Source organism: Arvicanthis niloticus, chromosome 20 (assembly GCF_011762505.2).
Source record: "Arvicanthis niloticus isolate mArvNil1 chromosome 20, mArvNil1.pat.X, whole genome shotgun sequence".
NCBI classification, from domain to species: domain Eukaryota; kingdom Metazoa; phylum Chordata; class Mammalia; order Rodentia; family Muridae; genus Arvicanthis; species Arvicanthis niloticus.
Genome location: NC_047677.1, coordinates 27,172,400 through 27,192,168, shown reverse-complemented (window position 1 = coordinate 27,192,168; position 19,769 = coordinate 27,172,400). Strand labels below are relative to the sequence as shown.

The following is a 19,769-nucleotide window of genomic DNA, read 5'->3' as shown; positions in this document are numbered from 1 at the left end:
GGGTGGGGGTGGGGCGGTGAAGAGAAACCTCCTGGGCGACAGACATGAAGCGTCACAGGGATACCGATAAGGGCGACACTCCCCAGTCGAATCTCATACTTTGCCGGCATATACCTGGACCCCACAGTCTCATGTAAGCAACCTCCGTGCCTGATAGTGGGACAATATGGGCCAAGGGAACCCTTGGTTGATTCAATACATACATACATACATACATACGTACGTACGTACATACATACATACATACGTTTATTTTGGATTTTCGAGATAAGGCTTCTCTGTTCAGTCCTGGAACTCGATCTGTAGACTAGGCTGACCTCGAACTCAGGGATCCACCTGCCTCTACCTCCCAAACCCTGGGATCAAAGACGTGAGCCACCAAACCCCCGCTCTACTTTAAAAAATTTGTAAATCCTACAACAATCCACTAGGGGGCATACGACTCACAAAATTACTCCTAGGACAGTTACTATAATTCCCACAATACATATAGCTTTTAGAATTGAGACAGGGTGCCGCTTTTTGGCCCACACTGGTATCGAACCCTTCTGCCTACCGCCTTCCTAGAATCCAGGGATTACACTCCCGAGCATGCGTACTTCATACCACCACTCAGGATTTATATGAGATCAGAGGCAAATACTTTGAAAGTTCAGAATTAAATAAATAGTTCAGGTTTGGTGGGCTATATAATCTTCACCTCCAAATATTCAGCAAATAACACAGTCTCATAAATTTGAATTTCATACACAACTCGTATCTCAAAATTGTGCTCCTCCACCATTTACTAGTGTAAAAATGAAGACTGGGGAGGAGGGTTCGGCAGTTAAGGGCTGTTACGGCTCTAACTGTGGACCCTAGTTTGATTCTCAGGACCACATGATACCTTACAGTTGCTTGTAATAATAGCTCCAGGATATCCAATACTCTCTTCTGGCATCTGCTGTCTCCTGGACTCATGACTCAGGCAGGCAAACACATGTACATATAAATAAAATTTAAAAAATGTCCTCACTTTCCAAATTATGTCCGTGGACAGGTGAGCGCAAACAGTATGTTTGGAGAGGCTTCGTGAACTTCACCAAGCTACCGCTTTGAATACTAAAATATGTATTTCCGTTTAGTGAGATTTCTAGCATACTGTGAAAAAAAACAATCCTTTTGTTTTGTAACTTCTCAGAATGAAATTAACACTGGTGTTGCTCTCCCAACCAGCACACCTAACACTTCCAGTGCTCCTGTGTCACAAACCTACCTAAAAAGGAAAAACAATGGTGGGGGTGGAGGAGGGTGGCACCAGAACTGGAATGAAGCAGCCTTCTCAGAGCAGGCAGTCCTGGTTTGCAGACACAGATGACCACAAGATCTACTTTTCCCAACTTCCTGGCAATTAAGACTCTAGAACCCAATAATTCTCCTCCCTTGATGCCCTTCAAGCCTCCAGCGCCCTCTGTTCCTTATCAAGTTTTTCAGTTTAGGGCTGATCACAGTACAGATGGTTCAAGTCAGCCAGCAGCACCTTGTGTTAAGGCCCTCAGAACTAGACTCTGACTCTCAGGACCCTCTCTGTCTCCAGCAAACATACCCTTTGCCCACAGAACCAGTTTCTTTCCCCTGTAAAGGTGATCTCAGGACACACCCGGCATATTGTGCTTTGGATTTTGTTCTGTCTTCTGGTGCTTTCTATAAGTACCTGTAATGTAAATGTGGAATCAGACTTCTGTTTTGCCAAGTGTGGCTCCCGCTATTGACTGACTGCTAGTTAGGTATGTGCAAGCACTCATTAGCACTCTGTTGCAATGATGATCAACAAGCTCACGCCACAGCATGATCCAAGACACTGAAACAGTACTGCATCTGCTACTAGTGCCCAGCCTTTTTTACAGTGTCTTTTATCCTGGTAGCAATTCAAGACTCACATTCTCTTTAAATGTTCCTCCCTATACATAAGGAAGACTCTGTTTTTCTTCCCAATACTGCATGTTCACTCAGAACAAATCAATGAAAAAGAAAAAAAAAAAAAAAAAAAAGAGGCAAGTTGATTTTAGCTTTTTATTAAAATGCTTAGGATACAGACTGACCTTTTGTAAATGACAGTTTTACTTTTGCTCAAACAGGACACGTGCACTCTGATAACCAGAATGAGAAGTCTCAGTTCATTGGAGGCCTCGGGCGAGGCCCTGGCCCTCAGGTGGAGTTGCACGTGCTGCTGCCACCTCTCTGGCCAGCTTACTTAAGATGGTGTTCTGTGCAGCAGGAAGCACACTGGGACCTCTTCTCAGCCGTCTTTCTCCAGTGGCCAAAAGAAACCACTTTCACAAAGAGCCACCCTGGGCAGAGTCCAGTCTTCTAGGTTGCCACTGAGCAGTTAGGGACAAACAAGACAAACAAATGAGAAACCCTACACAAGCCATCACACCCATCATGTGCCTGGACAGACCTGTGGACAGTCTTTAGCCAAAGGCCATGAAGAGTACACCAGCTACCTCCCCAGCTCGCTCAGGGCTTTAACAACAGGCCCTTCCTTCCACACAGACAGTTTTCATCCCAGGTCTATGTGGGGGAACACAATGCATGCAGTTTGCAAACAGACACCGCACCAAGGCTCTGCATTAGGAACCCGGCAGTGTATCAGAACACTGTCCCAGGGGCTCAGTGCTCAAAACTAAAATGTGGTAAGACACTCCCCAGGAGTGTGCTCCCACCTTCCCTACCCTCTTGCTGGACACGAGCCTGTCAGATACAGCAGCAGCAGCAGCAGCAGCAGAATTTCCACTTAAGAACCTACCCTCACCTTGCATTATAGGAAACCAGAATCAAGACACCCTCCCGTCTACAGACGTCTCCTCTCATCCACTCAAGGGTAGAATATAAAGTTAACATCAGGAAAACTCAACCTCACACACGCAGCAAGAAAACCAAACGCTATATATAAAACTCCTGTCCATGATCCTCATAGGGCCGCTGCTGCTTCCACGCTAGCACTTGCTGCTGCCAGGTCATCTGGGTTTTCTGTTATTTCTGAAGGGGAAAACACAGAGGCCCCTGAGAGTTTTTCCTAGGTTCTCTTGTTGCTACCAGATCAGATGGGGAGCATCTCACAGAATTCAGAGCCTTAAGCTGATGATTTTGACCTGCATCCTCCTGTTCAGAACTGTCCCTCTAGAGTATGTCCAAAAGCATCAGAGCCACACCCGCAGCATGGGGTCTACATGAGAGATGTCCTTAACTCTTTCATGAGGCAAAAGTCATTTTTTATATCTACAGTGAAAAAAGGAAGGTGCTACACAGAGAGATGAAATTCCACAACAGTATAAAAGCAAAGCCTGCTGAAACCAGTAACTGCAAATGAACTTGACAACATGACCATGACACTTTACCCACTCCAGATGAGGATTCCCCTTACCATGGGAGAGACCACCCCAGGGAAGGCCGAGGCTCTGTCGTCTCCCGGCGCTTGTCTCGGGTAACACCCTCAACAGGCAGTTACACAGCAGATCTCTGGCCTCCAATGCGCTATCTGTTCATAATTTTATGAAGTATCTAAATTTCATTTACTAGTTAAAAAAAAAAAAAAAAAAAAGAATAGAAAATCTGGACTAAGTAAACTGTGAACTCAAAAAAAGTTAGAGAAGGGATACCAATTACATTAACAACACTTTCTTTAAAAAATAGAATCACTTTCTTTTGAAATCAACCAGTGGTGAGACATGTTTTTCTTCTCCGGTGTCCCATGATGGCACCCAGCTTTCCCTGGCAAATGCTGCCAGCCCCAGTCCCCACACACTGCTCCGCAGCGGCAGCAGCAGGCAGTGTGGAGAAGAGCACATGTCACCACTGGGCAATGAGCGTAGACAGATGCGTGGCTTCTCAATGCCATACATGGTTGGAGAGCTTTCCTTGTTCTATAGAAAAGTCCATGAGGAAGCTGTGAATAGGATCAGTCCAGAAGTAAAACTCTTTATTTCAGTGTCCACACATCAGTCAATGTACTGGGAGAGCCAGCGGAATCCCTCGCCGTAGCCTTGCCTCTTGAGCACACTGCACATGAACACTTCCATGGGGCGGGCGTTCAGCTCCTTCAGAGTCACATTTCCCTAGAGAAGCAAACCCAGAAAAGCCTGTTAGGACCTCACATGCAAAAGCACACGCGCGTGCACACACACATACACACAGTAACTGCAGTGTGCACCCACACAGAAAGCTGGCATGGTGGCATACACCTGGACTCCAGACACGGTGGATTCCTGAAGCTCTTTGGTCAGTCCACTTAGCCCAATCAATGAGTGTCAAATCCTTTTACTGAGAATCACAGCCCAAGCTGACCTCAGCTCTCTACATACACGAGCATGGACATATACACTAAGTAGCTGGCCTATAGTTCTGTATTTTCTCTCATCTGCCTGCCTTTCTAGACCAGAGCCTCCCTTCAGAGTCTAGTACAGATAACAGGCACACTGATGGAGGGTATCCCAGTTCTATTTCTGCCTTTAGTATCCATTTGCCATGCAGACCTGAACAAAACACTGTTTCCTCATTTGTAAGATAGGATAAGAGTTTCACTTCTATCAGCAAGAAGCACTAGGATGACCAAATGCTTCGATCTTAATACCTGAAAAGCATATATAATGCTTTCTAAAGGTCCATTTAATTATGCATATGTGGATGTCTGCCGCAGTGTACCAGAATGCAGCGCCCAAGGAGGCCATGGCCATCAGACTGCCTGGAGCTGGAGTTACAAGTGCCTGTGAGCTCCCCAACATGGATGCTAAGAACCAAGCCTGGGTTCTCTGCAAGTGCAAGATGTACTCTTAACTGCTGAGCCATCTCCTCAGCCCCAGAAAATTCTTTAAAAAGACTGAAGCCAGATATGCTGGCACACGCCTTCAATCCTAGCACTGGGGAGGCAGAGACCAGCAGATCTCTGAGTCTGAGGTCAGCCTGGTCTACATAGACTTTGTCTCAAAATAGTAATTTTTTTTTTTTAGATCCAAATATAAGTAAATATTAACATCAAATGGTGGCTAACAAGCATCTGTCAAACACCAACTCCAGGGTATGCAGCACCAACCTCTGACACCCACGGGCACCGCATTATGCGTGGTACACAATCACACTCAAGCAAAACACCCATCCATAAAATAAAAAATAAAATATTCAAAGAAGATTGCCTTTTTTAGCATTTCTAACATGTCTTCATGCATTAGGTATTAGAGACAGATGAAAGGGGAGGAGTATGGCTGAGTGGCAGAGCACGCACTTAGCATGTACAAAGGCCTGAGCTCAAAGCCCTCTTTGTATCACTGGGAAGGAGGGAAGAAGAAAGGAGGAGGGGAAGGTGGGAAGAAGAAAGGAAGAGGGGAAGGAGGAAGGAAATGGCTAAAGAAAATGCCCCTGATAAAACACCCACACTCCAGAGACCCTTTCTCAAAACACACACACACGCACACGCACACAAGAGACCGCAGCACCAAGTCTCGTGGTCTCTGCCTCACACCTCCTGAGGACTTTTCACTTACCTTTCCTGTGGTCTGCCCATAGAGCCCAAATATTTCACGGAGTTTTTCTTCACTGATTGCATCTGTCCTGTCAATTTTGTTTCCCAAGATAAGAATTGGCACGTTGGATATTGTTTCATCAGTCATTAAAGCCTAGAGATGGGATTAAAAAACCAAACCCAAGTTAGGAAATGAAAGTTCCTCACTCATAGAAACCATCTGAGACTGGCTCATGGTTCATCTCAGCATGAGGTGCTGAGAGGAGGACAGAACAGAAAGGCCCTGTGTGTGTTGGCAAACCTGGGACAAACAGACACGGCCGACTGGTATCACAAGGAACTGGACAGAAAGACCACACTAGTATGGCCCACACTCCAACAAAACCTTAGTCAACATGTGGGACTGAAACTGCTCCATGGGAAGGGAAAGAACACGGTGGCAGCTCAACAGTGTGAGAATTCAAAGAGCCACACACAGATTGTGCAGCAACAGAGCAAACGTGACAGCAACTGACACCCATGTCACAATGCCAGTCGGAAAATGTAAGCTCACTAGATCCTAAAGACCGTGAACGCCCCAGCACTTGGGAGGCAGAGGCAGGCAGATTTCGAGGCCAGCCTGGTCTACAAAGTGAGTTCCAGGACAGCCAGGGCTACACAGAGAAACCCTGTCTCGAAAAACCAAAAAGACTGTGAACGCAAGGTCAGCAAATCTATACCTTCAGAACAGGGATTTGATGACCAGTGCTTATCACGTAGATGACCAGTTAAATCCAACTGAATGGACTATGCAAGATGGGTTCTGGGAAGGACTGAAGTGAGAGTCTAACAATAGAGCAGACAAGGAGACAGTGCTGCTGTGGTTAAGACCAGGCATCGAAGTCTCAGACAGGAAGAGTAAGGGAGAGCGTTTTTACCCTGTAAGTGACAAATACCATTGAAGGAATCAAAGCTGAGGAGTGAGTGGCAAGTTCCCTCTGACATTAAATCAAGAATATAAAATAGGGGATGGAGAGATAGCACTGAGGAGAAGAGCACTGGCTGCTCCTCCAGAGTCCCCAGGTTCAATTCCCAGCACCCACATGGCAGCTCACAACTGTCTGTAACTTTAATTCTAAGGGACCTGACACCCTCACACCAATGCACATAAAATCAAATAAAATAATTTAAAAAGAAGTTAGCCCCACACAAAATGAGATCTAAGCATTCAAAACATACATTAAAAAAACAAAACAAAAACATGAGAGTTTCAAACTGCAAGAAGAATAAAAAACCTCACACATGAAAGAGAAAGGCACTGGAGAGATGGCTAAGTGATTAAGAGCACTTGCTCTCGTAAAGGACTGAGGGTCAGTTCTCAGCACCCACATGGCAGTTTAGTCTTCTATGATTCCAGTTCCAGGGGATGAGCACTGGCATGCATGCAGTGTACACACAGATATGCATGCAAATACTCATACGCATAAACATTAATTTATAGAAAAGTTAAAAAGATGAAGGAACAGGCATTATAAGGCAACATTATACGAAGTCTAACAAAGGAGGAAGCCCAAAGTGAATAAAAACCTGAAGAATGCTGGCAGACTATGCAGCTTGTCACATGACTCTGTAGGAAAAAGACTCAACAACACAAAAACTCAGGATTAGAGAAAAGTACTGACTGGGGCGGTGCTGAAGATGGCTCAGTGATTAAGAGCATTGGCTGTTCTTCTAGAGGACCTGAGTTCAATTCCCAGCAACCACATGGTGACTCACAACCATCTGTAATGGGATCTGATGCCCTCTTCTGGTGTCTGAAGACAGTGACAGTATACTCATATACATAAAATAAATAAATCTTAAAAAAAAAAAAAAAAAGTACTGGCTGCTCTTTCAGGACCTGAGTTCAATTCCCAGCAACCACATGGAGGCTCACAACCATGGAAGTCCCATGGGATCTGATGCCCTCTTCTGGTATACAGATATACAGGCAGACAAAACTCTCATATTCATAAAATATATGAATAATTAAATCTTTTTTTAAAAGTATAAAACCTCTCAACTCTTCCAGAGTTTCCCTGTGCTGAGGCTACAGAAAGAGCAGCCACAGTGAGTGAACAGCAGTCCTAACCAGGCTGAGGCACTGGGCAGCTGAGGAGTGCTGTGAGCATCCAGGCCATACAGGTGACCCTGTCATATGAACTATAAAACTAATTTACTCAACTTCAAGCTGAGCTTCCTCAGGGCACTGAAAAGTTAAATCTCACTGGGCTAGAGATAGCTCAGTGGTTGGGTAAAAACACTGGTTGTTCTTCCAGAGAATCTATTCCCAGCACCCACACGATGGTTCACAACAGTTTGTTATCTGTTAGCTCCATTTCCAGGGAATACAGTGCCCTCTGGCCTCTGCAGGCACCAGGCAAGCACACAGCACCCATACATAGATTCAGGCAATACATTCCTATATATAAAATAAAATAAATACATCTTAAAAAAAAACAAACAAAAAACTAAATCTCACATAAAGGTATTTTCTTCAAGGATTCTGATCATATTAAGTATTAGTACTATTGAGTCTGTATTTCTTAAGGGCAAGAAGGAAAAAAAGATATATAAAAATATAAACCTACATTAAGCTCAACTTTGGATTCCATGAGACGAGAATGATCCGCACAGTCCACCAGAAAAACTATACCATTAATCGCTGGGAGATAATTTTTCCAAACTCGGCGTGCTAAAAGACAAAATTTGTAGATCAACAAGACTCCAGTTGACAAGTGGCCTACTGGTCTACAAAGGGAGACTTGCTGAGCTCACCAAGGCCTGGCTGTAGTAGTTAAGAGCAGAGGATGCACTTGAGTTTTGAAAACTGAGTTTCTGCCTTCCCTGACAGAGTGTAGACCTAGCAACTCCACACCCATGTTAACACAATGACCGCCCCCTTTGCTAACACTGCCAAAATCCCCACCAGTTCCACCGCTGTAAACGTAGAAAAGAAGTGACCAGTCTGGGACCTAAAGCTAGTAACTTTGTAAGCTCCAAGTTAAAAGCTAATGACTTAGGTGTTCATGTAGTTCTTCTTCATGGTAGTTCCTAATAGTGAATAAGTGTGCGCACAGATGTGAGTGTGAGGGCCTGGCAGGTACTAGACACTCAGGTAATAGTGAATAAGTGTGCGCACAGATATGAGTGTGAGGGCCTGGCAGGTACTAGACACTCAGGCCAGGCACTCAGGTTCCAACGTTTAGCCATTGTCTTTTGTGTGTCACTGTTCTAAGACAGGGTCTCACAATACTGTGTAGCCTGGGCTGGCCTTGAACTGTCCATCTTTCTGCCTCAGCCCCTAGGAGGTGAAATTACATGTGGCTCCCAAATTATGGTGGCTCCCAACTATCTATAATGAATCTGATGTCCTCTTCAGGCATGCAGGTGTACATGCAGTTGGAGCATTTTATATGTATTTTATATACATAAAATAGAGAAATCTTTTTGAAAAGGTTGTTGGCACACTGCTTCCCTGCGGTCTCTCACAAACCACCGTCACGCAGTCTCTTACCTTGTTCATGCCCACCGAGATCAAAAGTGGTGAAAGTCATCCCAGCAATTGTCAGTTCTTCTGAAGCTGAAAGTGTCGATAAGGGGGAAAGAAATAAGCTTCCAACCAAAGGTTCAAGTGCTAGTACTGAGAACCAATACTAATGCAAACATAATCAAGTTTTCATTGTGTAAAGACCAGGGTACAGTATGAAAATATTCTTAACCTTAAAAAGCCTCAATTTCCCCTTTCTCCAAGTTTCCCTGCTTAAGATCAAATATGGGAGCTATGTCTCATTACTGAACTGGTCAGAAAGTCAGTGACAAGTCCCAGGCACGCAGAGTAGGTGACCTGAGTGTATCTACAGTACCTTGCTTCCAGGACCTCAGTTAGTAAAAGAACTACATCAACTGGGGATCCATCCTCCATGCATGACACTGACCAATCTCAAACTTACTGGGATGGAGTGTTGGTACGTGCTGGCCTAGTCTGTCATCTTTCAGCATGTGAAGAAGAGTGGTTTTGCCTGCGTTGTCCAAACCTAAGAATACAAGTTTTCCAGATTTCTTGTAGAGTCCTATAAGAGAAAAAAGAATGGCTTCAATGTTCTTCCTACCAAAGGCAGCTTAGATACAAATGGTTTGAGGAAATACAGTTGCAACATGTACTGTGTTTCATGAAAATGGCTTTACCTAAGAACTGGAGGACACTGCTGAAGCCATTGTAGATCCACTCAAAGATGAAAGACATTATTGACGCTTACAACCTGTGGAAACACGAACGAACGTAACATTAGCTTTCTGCATGTCTCATTCTCTGACCATGACACATGTTCACAGACCTGAGTTCCCTAAAGTAAGAAAGCAAAGTCGGGGGCTGGAGACATGTTTCAGCAGTTAACAACACTTGCTGCTCTTACAGAGGACCAGCTTTGATTCTCAGCACCCACACGGTAGTTCACAACTGTCTGTTGACTCCAGTTCCAAGTGAATCCAACACTCTCTTCTAGCCTCTGTGGTAAACATACATGCACGCAAGCAAAACACACACACATAAAATAAAATCAATGTTGCAAAGACCAACTAATCTCCTTCTTCTTGAGACAAGGATTTTGTAGTCTGAAGGGAAGCCTCTGGGACTCTCACAACTGTAAATTCCGACAGTCAGGGAACTAGAAGTCACAGACACACTGTCCTCTTTTACTGGGAGATACACTCCTCCAGGCAGCAGCCCATTCACTGCTACCTACTAATTGGCAACATCCCTAGGAATTCAGTATCTTTAATGATCAGAATCAAGCTGGGCAGTGGTAGTACATGCCTTTAATCCCAGCACTTGGGAGGCAGAATGTCTTAGTTTGAGGCCAGCCTAGTCTACAGAATAGTGTTCCAGAACAGCCAGGGCCACATAGAGAAAGCCTGTTTTGAAAAAGTAAAAAAGCTGAATCAAAAAGCCAAACAGATGCACCCTGTAGAAACCATGATGAGAGCTGGGTGTGGTGACATGTCCATGTAATCCCAGCACTTGGGAGACAGAGGCAGGGAAATCTTTGATCAGCCTGGTCCACACTGGGTCCTAGGCCCTGGGATTCTGTCTTAAAACAAAAGAACCAAAACAAAACCATGAATGAAGAGTTCATTAACCTGAATGAAGTGTACGCTGTTCTATACAGCTCCAAAATGGAAACACCATATCTATCAACTGGCCAGTTTGGTTGACTCCATTTACTAATAGCCTTAACCATTTTGCAGATGTTTCAACTTATGAAAAGATATTCTATTTTACAGAAACATAAAGAAATAAAAACTTCTATAATCTAATTTAGTACATATCCATTTTATGAACTCCTAATTTAAGAATACTAAATCATAAAAAAGCAAGAGGTTCCAAAGCAAGTTAAATGTCTTATTTCTTTTGAGACAGGGTCTCAACCATGTAGCACCAAGGACTGCTGCTACAGTGTGTCTTGACCAGCACAGACACCAAACTCACTTTTCCTATTTCCTACAGGCTTGGGAGGGAAAAAAGTATGACTCAAAGCCACTGAGAACTCTAAGTATAGATAGTTAAGAAGGAAGGATCTAGAAATACAGAGGAATTGTAAGGCTCACAAAGACCCATTTCCTGGTCACACTAAATTTCTGTATCAGTAGCTCAGTTTATTGCAGAAAAGAGAAATCAAAACTTTACAGAAAATGCAGTGATTGCAATTAGACAAAACTTTCATGAACAATAACGGGAAGAAATGTTACTCACAAAATATGCATGTATACACATTTCTATATATGTGTGCATTTTTATCTTTTAAGAAACAGGATCCCACTGTGTTGCCCAGACTGGCTTCACACTCCAGGGCTTTAAGCTATCCTTATGCTTCAGCGTCCTGAATAGCTACTATGCATAGTCACACCTGTATTCTTCAAAGACGCCAGATGAAAAGCAAACTATCTAACTATTGGGGTTTCTCAGGCCTACAGCCTGACCTGTAAACCTTAGAAACTACCTCATCTTACTCCATTCAGCTTTTACCAAAGAACAGCATTTGGGTGGAGGTACAGACAGAAACTGAGGCACACAGAACACATTTTGCATGTTAAGTAATAGCCAGGAAGGGTACTACACACTTGTAATCTTACCACTCAAGAGGCTCAAAAAGAAAGATCACAAGTTCAAAGCCTGGCCTGGGATACATAGGGAATTGAAGGCCAGCTTAAGCTACACATCAAAGACCCTGTCTCAAAAACAAAACTAAACAGGAGCCTCAGCCATACAGTGAACTGAAGCCAGCCTGAATCATGAGATCCCATCACCAAAAAAAAAATAAAAATGTTTATGGCGGGGAGGCTGGGAGCTTAGCTTAGTGCTAGGGAGGGATACTTCCTAAACTGCATGGCCCTGGGTTTGATTCTTGGCACTGACAAATCTGCACAGCTTTATCTAGAAACTTAGCACTTTAAGAAGCCCAGTAACAAACATATATTTAAGTTCAACTGTTTTAGTTACTGAGTGAATAAAACAACACATCTTTCTTCTACAGTCTCCCTAGCCAGACACCTTCTCTATGTCTCACTTTATTCCAGGAGAAACCCAGTTCATCTTTTAACAGGCTGTGGTCCACTGTGACCACTCTTACACCCAACACTTCTAACTCATGTGTACTGGTTTGCTGCCAATAGTACAGCACTTTTTTTTAAAACCACACGTTTTAGAAGTATTCCCAAGATGGGCATGAGAGGGAAACCTTTAACAAAGCAGTTAAGAGGCTGAGGCAGGAAAGATGGGCTTTAGTGTGTGGCAGCTTCCCCTATATATTAAGTTCCAAGCCAATCTGGGCTATACAGTGACACTCTATTTCAGAAAACAAAGAAAAACAAAGCAAATATTCTCAGCCTGGTTAATTCTACAAATGTGACACTTTGGGGGATTTTTTTTTTTTAAAGTGGTACCTGAATTACTTTAATTTTCCAGCTTATTTTCCTTCCCAGTTCTTGTTTTAAAAGCCCTATCAATTCTTCCTACCAGAATGATATGGGGAAGTAATGGAATGAAGTCTTCAGTGACGTTAAAAGGTAGTGCTCCTATCAGACCTCAGGAGCTGGGCTGTACTGCTGCCCAAAGCTGAGGAAATGGCCTTGTTGACACTGTCCTTGAGATCTCAAGATCTGAACCAATTCATCCATCAGCAACCTTAGAGTTCATACAGTACCAGCATATGCACCTCACCTCATCCTCTCACCAACTCTACAAGCCGAGATCTCTGACCTCGGTTAACAAGATGAAGATGTAGACACTCTCTAGGTTACCTGTCTTACTTTTGTGTGGCCAAAAGCATCAGATCCAAAAGCCATGAGAGATGGCTCAGAGGTTCAGAGTACCAACCGCTCTTCCAGAGCACCTGGGTTCAATTCCCAGCACCCACATGACAGCTCAAAATTCTCTGTAACTCCAGTTCTATAGGATCTCACACAGACACACATGCAGGCAAAACAACAATTCACACCAAATAAAAATAAGGTATTTAAAAAGAAAAGCCTCTCACCTAAAACCAAAGCTTTCCTGCTAATATTAAATCCCAATCACAAAACTTCCGAAAAGGTAAAAGGGAACTTTCTTCTCTAACCTACCACCTACACAGACGATAATCTTACGAACACACTTTTCAGATGGTATTTTTACTGAAGAACACTTTTATTTCTTTTCTATTCTTCGTCTACTCTTATCACCTATGGAATGTAAGGAACAACATTAAAACCAACAACACTATTCATGAACCTTAAGTAAAAACCGTGCAAATATCAAGACTGACGGAAAACAAACAAGAGAAGTCCCAGAAAGACCACCAGGCAATAAAAATGTACTCTTCTTAAACGTTTTCTCTCCCGATCAATCTAGGATAGAAAGCAGCTGGCTATTAACTAAGAAAGTTTACGGAGGTGCAAGGTGAATGCCAAAGATCAGCTTTCTGCCAATTCCCCCTAAAACTTCCTTCTCAATCTGAGCAGACGGAGCCCAGGTACTGAGGAAACACCCGAGTAAGGGAGGATCCTGAGAAAGGGTATTGATACCATTCTCACCTGGGCAAAAATGATGAAGAAAACATTCGTCTACGATAATCGCCCAAGAGGGAATTTTTCCATGCACGGGGGGGGGAGGGAGGGAGGAAGAAAAGAAGGGAGGGTGTTGGTGGAAGGAGCGAACCCTGGGTTCCAGACAGGGCATCGGATACCAGAGGCTGAACGTGGGTCTCGAGCGCCCACTCGCTACCTCGTGGCCCACGGTCTGCAGAACCCAAGGATGAGTGCCAGGGTTCCAGCTACCCTCACCGAGGAACCACACACCTCCGCCACGGAGGCCACGAAGCCGTCCCAAAAATCCGAACGCCGCCACGCCACCCCGCAGCTGCGGCCCGTCCCCGCCCAGAGCCGGCCCGCGGAACCGCCTGCGTGTCACTGCCCCCCCACCCAGCCCCTCCGCGGCGGCCCCAGCCCCGACCTTCGCTGAGGCCCGCCCCGGGCCCGCTGCCCCACCGCCACCTCCTCCGCTTGGGCCCCGACTCACGGCCCGAGGGGCTCCTCCGGCGGTGGCTGGCGGCACGACCCTCCCTCAGAACACACAGGCCAGCAGTACCCGGGACCGCCAGCTACGCGCCGGATGTACGTCACGCCCCTCCCTGAGACTTCCGGGCACGCACTTGCCCCGCCCCTTCTAAGCGTCACTCCGTTCGGGCCTGTGGGGTTCCGCCCTAGCAGCCACTCAGGCCGCAGAGAGGCGGGCCCAAGGCGTGACGTACACTCCGGGTGAAGCTCCGCCCCCTCCGTGTAGACTGTCCAGCCGCTAAAGACGTGGCAACGTCTGTCAGGCTGCCTGTGTCTCTGTCCCCTACTTAAGCTACTACTTCAGCCCGGGGCTTCCGATCCCAGTACGTTTTCAGACGCACCGCGGACGTCAGAAGCGGAGGCTGCCACATATAAGTAGAGTCTATGACAGTAGAGTTGACTTTGGTGACCTCAACCTAGGTGAATGCCACCTAGTCATTGTTTGGGTACTTGGGATCCTTCAACTGATTTAACCCTCACTACTACTGATAGCCCCACTGAACTAAGCAGATAAACGGAGCTTGCAAAATAGCTCATCAGGTAAAGGTAGGTTTGCTATTGTATTAGCCAGGGCTCTCAGAGGGACCAGAGCTGGCCCAGCATTGTGATGCTCAACTTTAATCCCAGCCCTTCGGGATCTAAGGTATATGGACTTCTTGAGTTCCAGGCCAGCCAGAGTTACGTGGCGATACCCTGTCTTAAACAAACAAACAAGGAACATAGAATAATGATACATGTGCAGTTTTTAAAAAATTTTTACTTATAAATGTTTTGTTTGCATGGATGTCTGTATCACAGGCATGTTTTGAGACCAAAAATGAGTGTCATATCCCCTAGAACAGGAGTTACAGACTTTAGTGTTGACTCTAGTGACCATATCTATGCTGGGAATTGAACCAGGTCCTCTGGAAGTTCATTCAGTGCTTTTAACTGCTCAGCCATCTCTCCAACCCCAATATATATAGATAATTAAGAGTCTTTATTAGAGGGTCTTACAGGCTGTGGTCTGAGTAGTTCAACAATTGTCTCCCAATGGAAAGGCCAAGAGTTGGGTAATCGTTCAGCCCACCAGACCGATAGGCTCAGCAGTCCCAATCTGATGCCAGGAGTCTAGGGAGCTACTACATAGATATAGATAGCCAGTAGTCTTCAGTCTAAATTGGAATCCCAAAGAAGTAGATTCTAATACCAGTGAAGGGAAGCCTCAGTTAATTCCAGATGTAGTCAACTTGACAACCAAGATTACCAATCACACTGCTCAAAGATTAAGACTGACAACCTGAACCATGGAAAGTGGGGTAGGGAGGGCAGTCTCTGCAAACACCAGGGCTGTTGAAGGATGATCCATGGTGGCTGAGAGGGAAACTAGGTCAGTGCAACTTAGTTAGCCAATGTTGGTTCACACTTCTAGACTCTTGACACCAGGCATTCTGTAAAAATGGATCTGTAGCTTAAGGACCTAGGGGAGGGTCTGGTCTCAGTCATACAAATAGCATAGATGTCACCAAGCTATAAAGTACATGTGACATCTCCCCTAAAGATTGGTTCAATCCCCAGCTCAAGACTGTCTATAACTCTGGTCCCAAGGGATCCAGCACCCTTTTCTGATATTCAAGACCTCTTGGAACACCTGATACACATACATATAAGCAAAACATTCATAGAATCAAAAATAATTAAGGTCACTTTAAAATCAAAAAACAACACAGCGGGGTGTATCTGGGTGCAGCTACATTCCAGCACTTAGGAGGCAGAGGCAGGAGAAGCTCTGAACTCCGAGGGCAGCTTGGCTAGTTAGTGCTGGAGAGGAGATACAGCCCAACCCTGCACCAGTAGCCCAAGGGGCTCCTTTCCCCAATCCCCTCCAGTAAAGACAGGTGCTTGATTGCAGTGCAGAAGAGTCAGAAGAGAAGCAAAGTTAGCCAGTTTATTAAACAGACCTAAGGAAGTGTACATGCTTCAGAACAGTGGCTCTCAACTTTCCTAAGGCTTTGACCCTTTAATACAGTTCCTCAGGTTGTGATAACCTGTGACCTCCCAACCATAAAGTTATTTTCATTGCCACTTCCTATCTGTAATTTCACTGTTATGGATAATGTGAATATCTGATATTTCTGATGATCTTAGGTGTCTCCTGTGAAAGGGTCGTTTGACTCCCAGAGGGGTCATGAACCCTATGGTTGAGAACCACTGCTTTAGACTTAAGTTTGAGAAGATAGGTGGTGGGTATTTGTTAATTTTTAGAAAACTATTGTACAGAACCCAAGACATGAGTATGGGCTTCTCAAGAGGGAGGGTGGCACTCAGGGGTGTGTGTGTGTGTGTGTGTGTGTGTGTGTGTGTGTGATTTTTGTGGTTTTTAAAGTTACATTGTTCAAAGCCTGTGGCTTAAAGATTAAGCACATCAGGGGCTGGAGCAATGCCTACATAGTTAAGAGTGTGTAACAGAGAACCTGAGTTCCATCTCGAGGAACTCAGCATTGGGTACATAACTCGACCCCCAGGACTGCATTCATGTCATATAACCACGTAGCAATACACACAGTTTTTTTTTTTTTTTAAAGGTTTTGGGGTTGGAGAGATGGCCTTGTTCTTTTAGAGGACACCATTTTGCTTCCACACTGGTGGGTTCACAACTGCCCCAGGAGATCTGATGCCCTCTTCTGGTCTCTACCAGCACCTGTACCCAAGTGCACACATCCACACACAAACACATACACATAGTTAAAAATAAATCTCTGCAACTGTGCAGTGGTGGTGTCTGATCTACAGAGTGAGTTCCAGGACAGCTGAGACTACACAGAGAAGCCCTGTCTCAAAAATCAAACAAACAAACAAATCCATCTTTGGGGGCTTGAGAGAGGGCTCAGTGGTTGACAGTACTGCTGCTCTTCGGAGAGGTTCAATTCCCAGTACCAATATGGCAGCTCACAACCATCTGTAACTCCAGTTCCAGGAGACCCAACACTCACTTCTGGTTTCTAGAAGCACTAGCCATGAACTTGGTACACAGACAATACACACAGGCAAAACATATACACATTTTAAGATTTTAAGTGTTTTAAGATTTTTATTTCTTTATTTTATATATGAGTACACTGTAGCTGTCTTCAGACAAGCCACAAGAGGGCATCACAGATGGTTGTGAGCCACCATGTGGTTGCTGGGAATTGAACTTAGGACCTCTGGAAGAGCAGTCAGTGCTCTTAACCACTGAGCCATCTCTCCAGCAACCCATTCATAAAGATTTTAAGACAAACCTTTTAAAAAATATTGTTAAAGGTTATATAACAAGTTGAGACCAGAGTGAAATGCATGACACTCTGTCTCAAAAATGTTTTTAATTGAAAGAAATTAATATTATCTAAGCAAAGGCATGAAAGTTATTAGAAGGAATAGAAACCAAGTAAGGGTCCGTGATTCACGAAGAATGATACCCCAGGCTCATGCAAGAGCAAAGCGTTTATTCTGCGGAGAACCTGCACTCAGAGGTTTACCATATTTCAGGATGGAAGACAGAGGTGTGGACTTAGCAGGGTCATTTATAGTCTGTGAGGGTAGGAGTGAGGGACATTGATCTTTCCTTCCCTTGATGGGCTGGCTCTATCTCCAGGTGATTGGGTGCCTTTGTGATTAAGATTCTGGGAGTTTGGTGGGCTTTTGCTGATTAACTGTACTTGGTTCAAGCTAGGTAGTGGGGCAGCCTCTACAGCTCCTGATTGGCTGCCTGTGAGGTTGGCTCGGGCTAGGTGGTGGGGCAGCTTCCTGATTGGCTCCCCAGAGGGGTGGTTTTTCCTGGAATTGACTTGCTTAGAATTTTTCCAGTTCTGAGAAACAGAAACAGGCCTAGTCTCCCAAACTGCCGGTTTGCAGCCTGTCATAGAGTCAGCCTGGCTCTGGCTAACTCTGTCCTCTCAACCAGAGTTAAAAAGCATAATAGGAGACAAAAATTGATGACCTTAATGCTAGAAATCAGAGAATCATTATATATATTTAAGACAAGGTGTCGTTAGGAAGAATGGCCTGGAACTTGATATAGAGGCTGGCTTTGAACTTAGAAATCCATCTGCCTCTACCTCCCAAGGGCTAAGATTAAAGCTGTGTGCCACTATGCCCAGCTAAAGAAAAAATTTTTTAAAAAATTTTATCTTTTGTGTTTGTGCACTTGAATGCAGTGTCTTCAGAGGCCACAAGAGGGTGTCATGATCTTCTATGGATAGAGTGCAGGTGGTTGTAATCCATCTGATGTGGGTGCTGGGAACCCAGCTCAGGTCCTCTGCAAGAGCAGCAAGCACTCTTACCCACTGAGCCATTTCTTCTGCCTCTAGAATCATTTCTAAGACAGGGTTTGACTATCTTACTCAGGTCGTCCTTGAAGTCACTCTTAATCCATGTAGACCTCGGTCTCACGGCCTCTTGAATTGCTAGGTCCAGGCCTCCACCACTAAGCCTACAGATCGTAAGGATTCCAATTTAGCAGTGGACTGATTATTATTATCCTATTGGAGACGGTGGTATAGAAGTTGGGAAGTACATCACTAGGAATGTACCTTGGAAAATATACCTTGTGCCCAGCTCTGTCTTGCCTCAATTTCCTCACTGCCATATATGGTTCTACTGATAAATGGTATTATGTCTTCATTTCTCATCTAAGGCCCAAAGCAATAGGTCCAGCTAAGCTTGGCCTGAAACCTATGAGCCAAAATAAAATAACCCTTTCCTCCTTTTGCATTCTCTCAGGCATTTGGCCACAGTAACATAAACCTGAGACAAAAAGAGAAGACACAGATGAGATACAAGCACACGAAAGATGCTTACTATCCTTTGTCATGACAAAAAGTGAAATTAAAATGGCGAGGGGACATTTTATTTATCATTGTGCATCTGATGGAGACATGAGGACCCCTAGGGCTTGCTGGCCAGCCAGTCTAGCCAAATCAGCAAGCTCCAGGTTCAATGAGGGCTTGCTTCAAAAATCAAGGTAGAACAGAGATAGCTCGGCAGTTAGGAGTGTGTTCTGACTACTCTTGCAGGACTGGAGTTCAGTCTCCAGAACCTGCAGCAGACCGCTCACAACCACCTACAACTCCAGCTCCAGGTGCCACTATGACTCTGGCCTCCAAGAGCACCTGCCCTCAATTTGCACAGACCCACACAGACATAATAAGTTCAGGTTAAATAAATATGAGTGCTTACTGTAAGTCATTACCTGACACTTTTATAGATGGGGAAACAGGGTTAGTGTCTATCTTGCCTGAGCACAGAGCTGATAAGATGGATCTAAGCTGAGGACTTCCTAGCTCCAAAGGCCACAAACTCAACTAAAATTGTTCTGGTTGGTAACTTTGGTACAATGCAAATGACTTAAGGGTTTAGGTCATTGATTACAGACAAATGCTGTGTTTGCTTCCACCTTCTATAAAGGTTTCGCTGTCTGCTAACATAATAGTAACTTCAGAGTTTTAGCTTTTGAATGGGATGCTGGGAACTAGACATGGAACAGGACCTCTGTGTGCGCAAGAGATTCCATTCTCAGATTCATAAAAACAAACAGCTTGCTTTTTTGAAACAGGTGCTCAAAATGCTGCTCAGATCAGCCCAGAACTTGCAGACCAGGCTGGCCTTGAACTCAAAAGAGTTCTGCCTATTTCTATCTCTTGAG

General features: G+C 44.6%; 1 protein-coding gene across 2 annotated transcripts; it reads right to left on the bottom strand.

Annotated features, from left to right (window-relative positions):
* Nucleotides 1–2,038: 2,038 nt before the first annotated feature.
* On the bottom strand, nt 2,039–14,211 carry Sar1a (secretion associated Ras related GTPase 1A). 2 transcript variants are annotated; one of them, XM_034524461.2, is made up of 7 exons: nt 14,070–14,211; nt 9,704–9,777; nt 9,469–9,588; nt 9,033–9,098; nt 8,107–8,210; nt 5,520–5,651; nt 2,039–4,097 (listed from the first exon to the last, which is right to left on the bottom strand). In XM_034524461.2, exons 2-7 carry the CDS (start codon nt 9,759–9,761, stop codon nt 3,981–3,983), a joined length of 597 nt encoding a protein of 198 aa, XP_034380352.1. In that variant the 5' UTR covers nt 9,762–9,777; nt 14,070–14,211; the 3' UTR covers nt 2,039–3,980. The 2 variants fall into 2 exon arrangements, with proteins under 2 accessions (XP_034380352.1, XP_076773070.1); XM_076916955.1 differs by having other exon boundaries at nt 14,004–14,157.
* Nucleotides 14,212–19,769: the final 5,558 nt, after the last annotated feature.